General features: G+C 36.2%; 1 protein-coding gene across 1 annotated transcript in view; it reads right to left on the bottom strand.

Annotated features, from left to right (window-relative positions):
• LPAR3 (lysophosphatidic acid receptor 3) overlaps positions 1-7,353 on the bottom strand; it is a 94,349-nt gene extending 86,996 nt beyond the window's left edge. The window contains exon 1 of the mRNA XM_044672615.1: positions 6,603-7,353. Coding sequence (XP_044528550.1) covers positions 6,603-7,338 — 736 coding nt within the window. The 5' untranslated portion in view covers positions 7,339-7,353. The remainder of the gene's footprint in view (positions 1-6,602) is intronic.
• Positions 7,354-8,837: the final 1,484 nt, after the last annotated feature.

Here is an 8,837-nt window from a genome sequence, read left to right as displayed (position 1 = left end):
CAGTTAGAATTAATCAGTCATCCCATAAATATTTCTTATGTACTAAATATGTGCCAAGCATTTTGGTAAATGCTGGACATACAAACAAAAAAGCAAAAACGGCCCTTGCCTTCAACAACTTTACAATCTAATTTGTAAGGCAACACATATAATCAGAACATACAAAATAGCCACAGAGTAGAATGTGAGTTTTTGTGGGCAGGGACTTTTTTGCCCTTCTTTGCATGCCCAGTTCTTAACATGGTATTGAACATATTGCAGAGTTTGTTAACTGATAACTTGACCTGAAGCCCATGGAAATTCTTCTTTCTAAGATGGCATCAAATAACTAGAAGAATTTCTCGATTGACCCATCCTGTGCAACTCTTGTCTGAGTTGTACCAACCTGAATCTGAAACTGTATGGTTGAAGGAAAAACTCACTGTTGAGATCACGACACCACTAGGATATTAGCACATTATCTGAGGTATGTTGTTCTTAGTAAATTTATTTTTTTATTAAGTTTTATATGCTTATAAATTTTTACATAAAATATTTTCCAAATTTTCATAGTTTTCAGAATTTACTTATTTTAATCACTAATGATCATTAATAATTTGAAACAATAGTATTAATGATTTAATAGTTTAATAATATTAACATATTTCATATTATCATTTATTATTTTATTCTAAATTATTATATTTACTCATATTTTATTTGATTGATCAAGGTGTGGCCTTCTACTCCTACCCACCATCAACTGGAAACTATGGGTTTTAAATGTTTTGACAATCCTGGGCATTTTGTGTTGGCGGCTTCCCCAGTAACACATCATGCACAGACATATTTTACTTCCCTCCTACTCTCCTTAATTGCCTAGAGTAGAAACATTGAGTTTAGGAGCTGAAAAGGATAAAAGAAATCATCTTATTCAGCCTCATCATTTTACAGATGAAGAAACTGAGCCTTAAGGTCACACAGCTAATTAGTGAGAGCACTGGGAGTAGAATCCAGGTCTAATTTCTAGTAATATAGGCTTGATATTACAATGCAGAGGGAAATAGCAAGAGAGAAGCTAGTTGACTTTGATGCATTCAAATTAACAGGCCCAGACAAACTGTATCCCAGGGCACTGAAAGAAGGGGCAGATATGATTGCTGAGTCACTGTCTGTGATCTTTGAAAGGTCATAGAGAATGGGAAAGATACCAAGGGGCTGGAGAAGGACAAATGCTGTCCTGACTTTCAAAAAGGATCTCAGAATCCTAATTTAGAACTGAAAGGGCCATTAGAGGTCACCTGGTCTAACCTCATTTTAAAGTAGAAGAAACTGAGGACCAAAGTCACACAGATAAACAACCGAGGCAGGATTTGGAACCAAGGCTTCTAGTACTAGTTTTTGTTCTACGATGCCGTGCAGTAGAATCTAAAAATGATAAAGCAATAAAGCTCAACATTGATGGCTGGAAAAATTCTAGAGTATTTTATTTAAGCAATGTATAATAAGTATATTATTTAATAATAAATTTAATATATTATTTGATAATATATTCAAATAAATAATATATTTAATAATGTATTTAAACTATAAATATAATATTTAATAATAAGTATATTATTTAAGCAAGCCTCTCGAAAAAGGAGTGATTGTCGGAAAACCAACATGGCTTCAGCAAGAACAGATTGTGCAAAGTTAAACTTAATTCCTTTTTGGACAGAATTCCCAGATTGATTGGCGGATTCCACGACTATATTTTACTTAGATTTAGCACAGTATTTCACAAAGTCTCAGATGCTATTCTTCCAGTAAAGGTGGAAAGATGTAGCCTAGATGCCTAGAACACTCTCCCTCCATCTTTCTGGCTTTTAGCTTGTTTCAAGTCAGCTAAAAACTCACATTCTGCAGGAAGCCTTTCTTAGATCCCCTTACTGCCAGTACCTTCTTTCTGAGATTATCATATATCCAAAACATACATGTATGTATATATATATATATATAAACAAAATATAAATATCTATGTTTATGTGTCATCATACTCTGTATTATGCTATATCTGTGTGTGTCTATATAAATATATTGTTTGTACTGGGCATAAAAATAAAACACAAAAACAATCCCTGCCTTCAAGAAGTTTCCAGTCTAATCTGTTTTCTTTGTGTTGCCAACACCTAGCAGTTGAAGTCAGTTAGCATTTATTAAGTACCTACTATGATCTAGGCACTAAGTTTCTTCTGCTTAAACTGGTGATACAAAGGAAAGCAAAAGACAGTCCCAGTTCTCAAGGAGCTTATTCTCTAATGGAGGAGCGACACCTACCACGTTATAGGTACTTAATAAATTCTTATTGACTTGACCTAATTAGATAATAATACAACTCAGTGAAGCTATTTGGAACTGGTTGACCGGCCAAATCCAAAGAAAAGTCATTAGTAGTTCAATGTCAACATGAAAAGAAGTCTCTGGTGAAGTGCTCCAGGCATCTGAGTATGGTCCTCTACCTACAGAATTCATATGTTAGTTAAGGTACTTGATTGAGATAATTTTGAACTCATAATTCTTGTGATGCCCTTTCTAAAGAAACTTAGCATTTTTATGGAAAACAAAAACAATAGGGTAGAAATGCACATCTTTGAAAAATTGGTGAAAATGGTACCTTATGAACATGAAGATCTTACTTTAAGACTTTTGTTAAATCTTTTCTTCAGTACAGAACGAAGAGACAAGATGGTACTAGCTAGACTACTTCTGAAACACTGCACTCTTAGGAAATGGCAATTATAAGCAAAGTATATTATAAGAAATTATATTTTACATTTTTGTCAGTCATTTAGATAAAGGCATAGATGTCACTCTAATAAAAGGCCCATAGGTAACTCAAAGCCAGGAGAGAGAACTAACAAACTGGACGATGGAGTCAAAATCCTGAAAGGTCTTCTCAAGTTTCTCACAAGTCCAAATCTATTAAGATTTTAAATGGCCCCGAAGGTCTCCTAAAGTTCTAGGTCTATGATCTCATGATAAAATTAATAGTTTTATATGAAAAATCTTACATTTGAATTCAAAGAATCAACTAGAAGTGAAGATAGAAAAAGAATAGTTCATCTGGAAAAGATTTAGGACAGCTTTGGTGAAGGTTTTCAAGTTCGTGTGCTCAAACTGCAACTTCAAGCTGCCTGTGAGCTGCCTGAATTACCCCTAAGAGTGGAGCAAGGAAATGCTTGCTTTGGGCAACTGGACAGAGGAGCAGAGCATGCAAAAATGTTCTTGGACACTAGGAAGAGGAAGAACAGAGCATGTATGCCAATACTTTACCAATGCTGACCTAGGAGTTATAGTGGATTACTATCCACTAAGCGCCAGATGATATGATATAATATTCAAAAAAGCTAATAGGATCTTGGGCAGTTAGGTGATTCAGTGGATAGAGAGCCAGACCTGTAGATGAGAAGTCCTGGGTTCAAATTTGGCTTCAGACACTTCCTGGCTGTGTGACCCAGAGAAAGTCACTTGACCTCCATTGCCTAACCCTTACCCCTCTTTTACCTTAGCACTGATACTTGGCATCAATTCTAAGAGAAATGGTATAGGATTTTTTAAAATTAAAAAATATTTTATTTTTATTTATCTCTGCTGGTCCAACCACAACAGGTTCTATATTGAGTTGTGGGTAATACTTTTTAAGAAGGGCATTGATAAGCCTGAGGACATTCAGAGGAAAGTAACTAGGATGGTGATGCCACGGAATATGAAGGTTCATTAAAGGATCTAAGGTAGTGATGGGCAAACTATGACCTCCGGGCCAGATGCAGCCCCCTGAAATGTTCTATCTGGCCGAGGAAAGACATTATTCCTAATCTGATGAATACAATGAGTAGGATACAATACAATGCTTTAGAAACAGACTGACAGATGAGCATTTCCTTTCCTTTGGCCCCCTCTTTAAAAAGTTTGCCCATCGCTGATCTAAGGAATGGTTGGCCTAAAGAAGAGAAGCCCTGGGGTAGAAGGAAGGGTAGAATAGCTAAATTCAAACATTTGGAGGGTTGTCATGTAAAAGCAGAATTAGATATTCTTTTCAGCTTGGTCCCAGAGAATAAGGTAATATGAATGTTTTATGAGAGGATAATTTTCTACAATTAGTTATTCCATAGGGTCATAGGCTTCCTTGGTGCTGGTGGGGGGCTACCCCACTCCTCAGGGATGATATTCAAGCAAAGGCCTCATGGTCATTGCTATATAGCATGTTTGAGCAGCCTAATGTGGTAGACATATGGTTGGACTTGGAATTAAGAAGACAAAGGTTTGAATTCCATCCCCAAAATGTGCCAACTCTTTAAAAATAGGCAAGTCGCTAAATGTCTCTAAAATTCAGTTTCCTCATCCACAAAATGACAGTCTTGATGCCGGTCATGTCTACCTCACTCAAATGAGATGATGTCTATAAGAACTTGGCAAACTACAGATCACTACATAAATGCCAGCAAAGAATAGTTTTCCAGAGAATATCCTTGTTCATACAAAGTTTTGATTAGCCAGATTTATTTAAGAGTCCTCCATAACACATGCGAAGATCCTATGGAATTGAAAGGAGAGAAATCTGAATGAGCCAGATTACATGGCTCCTCAATTTCATTTCCTCCATTCTTTCATGACCCAGTCTTTGCTAGATCCTTTGCCAACCACTAGAAAATACTTCTTGATCCACCAAAAACCAGACTTCTTCTAAACACTATCCAATTTGCCCAACTTCCTTTTTCTTCCATTCCGCAACTTCTCTTATCTCATTCACCAACTTTCTTGTTTACTCTGATCACTCTCAGTAAAAAACATATCAAAATTTTTTTTTCTTTTAAAGGAGAAATAGAGGATAGACATGAATTTTCTCTCATTGAGGAACTTGGGAATGTTCAATGTTTAATAAATTTTTCAATTCCCTTATCTCTAGCTGTCTTTTATGCATATAACCCAGATTAGACTTTTCTCTACTTCACTGAATATGATAAAGTTTAATGTCAAGGAATAAACTGGGATATTTAAAAACAAATGGCCAATGCTCATTTATCTCTAAAGCTGTAAGGATGATGGGACAATCAGGACTTTGTCCCGGGACACCAAAATTCAAAGGGTGCTGGCTGTTTTATACTTTTAGCCAGATTTCAAACTCCTCCAACAGACAGGGGTAGGTACTGAAACTTCTATCTTTCTCCACAAGGATCCTCATGTCCTAGGGCTCTTCTCTGAGGGCTCTCTTACTTCAGGAACATTTTCTGGTGCTTATCTTAGGTCTAAAAATTGATAGTTACATTTCTGACTATCTATGCTGGTTAGGTCTTAAATCTACCAATCATTCCCAAACTTCACTTTTAAGCAAAAACTCTAACCTTCTCTAAAGAGAAATCTTTTCTAAAATCTTGACGATGAATTATAAGAATTTTATCTTCTTTACTTGTTCCTATCCATGTTATGGTGAAGTCTTTAATGGGTAATGAGAAGCTCCACTGAGGAATAGCAACAGAGATTCTCTTTATTCAATCCTTGCATTTTATAGATGAGGAAACTGAGAATACCTGAGTTTGAAGGTCATCTAGCTAATTAATGACAGTTGGGACTAGACCTCAGGAATCTAAGTTGCAGCTAGGAAAAGAATAAAGGCTTGGTAAATCACAAATCGCATCCGCATCTCCTAAATAAACAGTGTTTTTACAACAATTATATTTTGAAGACTGACTTCAAAATGATGTCAGCTAGATACCAAAGAAAATATAAATTATTATAAAGTATAATAATAATAAATTATAATACAAAGTGTTTTATAATATTATCTCATTTTTATTCTCATATAAGCCTGAGAAGTAAGTAGGTGCTATTATTATCTCCATTTTACATATGAAGAAACTGAGGCAGGCAGGGGTTAAGTGACTGGCTCAGGGTTATATGGCCATTAAATGTCTGGGACTAGATTTGATCTCAGGTCTTCCTTGATTCCAGTTCTAGAATTCTATCCACTCTACCACATAACTTCCTCCTAATATTCCTTTTATGGCCTATATGCCATTCCATACAATCCTCAGGTTCTTCAAGAAACATCTAGCTAAAATATAAGGTAGTATTGTGGATAGAGTCCTGGTCTTGGAGTGCCGACGACCTGGGTTCAAATCCAACCTTGGTCATTTATTGTCTATCTAACACTGGGTAAGTCATTTAAGTTTTCTGAACCTCAGTTTCCTTGTCTGTAAAAGGACTATAAAAATTACTCATGGTACTTACTTCCCAGACTTCTTACAAGGATTAAGGGAGAAAATGTATATAAAGTACTCTGGAAACCTTAATGTACTACTTAAATGTCAAGTAATTATGATGTCTTTGTTATAACTCCTTGGCCATTCTTGGCATCTTGTCACCATTACCATCTTGAGAAATGACTTTTGTATTTTGGAATATTAAGGCCCTAGGAAACAACAGAACTTCCTTTTTGTATACATCTTTCAAATAATAAGAAACCCATTTCCATTACTTATAGACAAAAAGTTGTCTGCAATTGAGAAAGGAGCATTCCATCAAGGGAATCCCAATCCCAGGAAGTTAGTCATGGCAGACTTGACTTTGGTCTATTCTCTTACCTAAGACAGTCATGACTGTCTTCATGAGCTTCATCGGTGTCCTTCGGCGACTGATGGACCCACTCGTGTGTGGAGACAAGACATTGGTTTTCCTCTTCACATACATGTAGATTCTCAGGTACACCACCACCATGATCAAGAAGGCCACCAGGTTGGAAACAGTCCAAAATATAAGGTAGCTCCTGCTATAAATGGGTGCCAGAGAGGAGCAAGTAGAGATGTCACATAGGCAGTTCCAGCCAAGCGTGGGGACTGCCCCCATGAATATTGCAATTGCCCAGATGAGCAAGATCAACAGGGTCACCCTCTTCTTGGTCAAATTGCTATGGACTCTCATCCTCATGATGGACATGTGCCTCTCCACAGCGATGACCAGTAGATTTGTGAGAGAGGCCGTCAAGCTAGTGTCCAGGAGCCCCTGGCGCAGAAACCAACGGTTGACAGTCAATGTTTTGGAGACGGGGCCAGTGTTGAACATGAGGAACACATAAGCGATTCCAGCAAAGAAGTCTGCAGCAGCGAGGTTAGCCAGCAGGTAGTAGAAGGGGAAATGAAACTTTCTGTTCTTGATCACAGCTGCGATGACCAGAGAATTGGAAACAAAGATAAATAGGCAAAAGAATGTCCCAAAGCAGAGAACGATCACAAGTTTGGTTCCTGTCCACTCATCTGCAGTGTCAGTATTGCTCATGTTATAGAAAAAGTCCATACGTTTATCATAGTGACACTCGTTCATTATGGAGGAGGGCTGGATAGCCTAAGAGGGAAACAGATAAAAAAAAAAAAAAACAAAGAATGCATCAGTATGGAAGAATGGACAAATAAATGACCAAAAGAAAAACACTTCTGAAGCACTATACAGAAAAGCAAGATTAGATTGTAAATTCATTGAAGACAGGCACTGTCTTTTGCCTCTTTTTGTATTCCCAGCATTTAGCACAGTGCCTAATAAATGTTTATTGACTGATATTGATTGATTGAGATAATCCCTTCTTTCTAGAAATTCACATTCTAATAAGGGGAGAAAATACATACACATTTCAGTTCTATGCCAACTGGAAAAGACCTAACAGTCCATTATTCAATAAACATTTCTAGGGGAGGGGGGGCAGCTAGGTAGCTCAGTGGATTGAGAGTCAGCCCTATAGAAAGGAGGTCCTGGGTTCAAATTTGATCCCAGACACTGTCTAGCTGCATGATCCTATGCAAGTCACTTAATCTTTAAGCTCATCCTTACCACTCTTCTGACTTAGAACCAATATTCAGTATTGATTCTAAGATGAAAGGTAAGGCTTTAAAAATAAACAAACAAACAAACAAACAAACAAACAAACAAATAAATAAATAAACAAGCAAACAAGTAAATAAATAAACAAATAAATAAATAAACAAATGAATGAATGAATGAATGAATGAATGAATGAATAAACAAATAAACAAATAAATAAATAAATAAATGAGAGAAAGCACTGCCGAAAATAAATAAATAAAAGATGAAAATAAGCGTGTATTAAATGTCAACTGTGTACCAGGCACTGATCTAAGTCCTTACAATAGAGAAAACAAGATGGTAACGCATTTCCTTTTTATTTTAGATATCTTATTTTATTACTATAGAATAGTTATTACCAAATAGTCAAAGCTATGGTTTATCCAGTAGCAAATGTATGGCTGTGAGAATTGGACTATAAGGAAAGCTGAGAAATGCAGAATCAACACTTGACTTTTGAGAGTATTTTGGAAAGTTACGGAAATCAAATCAGTCAAAACTTTTAAAAAACTAATTCCCAATATTCATTAGAAGGTCAAATACTGCTAAAGCTTAAATACTCTGGCCACATAATGAGAGGACAGAATTCATTGGAAAAGTCCCTGATGTTGGGAAAGATTGAAGGCAAAAGGAGCAGGGGACAGCAGAGTGACAAGATGGATAATGTCATGGAAGTAACAAGCATGAACTTAGACAGACTTCAGGAGATAATGGAGGATAGAAGAGTGGGTCACAAAGTCAGATGAGACTAACCAATAACAACCTCCCAGAGTTGCTGAACTCACGTAAATAAAATATTTTAACCTATATAAATGTCAATTATTTTACTCAACTTACTCCAGTAGAAGAAACACAATTCTAATTTGAAATTTAGTTTCAAACTCAGGACTATTTTCCAGAGTAAAAATATATCAAGGCTTTATGTATTTGCAAACCATAAGAACTAATAGTTTACTCCAGAAACT

This window comes from Gracilinanus agilis, chromosome 4, assembly GCF_016433145.1.
Source record: "Gracilinanus agilis isolate LMUSP501 chromosome 4, AgileGrace, whole genome shotgun sequence".
In the NCBI taxonomy this organism is placed as follows: domain Eukaryota; kingdom Metazoa; phylum Chordata; class Mammalia; order Didelphimorphia; family Didelphidae; genus Gracilinanus; species Gracilinanus agilis.
This window is presented reverse-complemented; position numbering and strand designations above follow the sequence as displayed.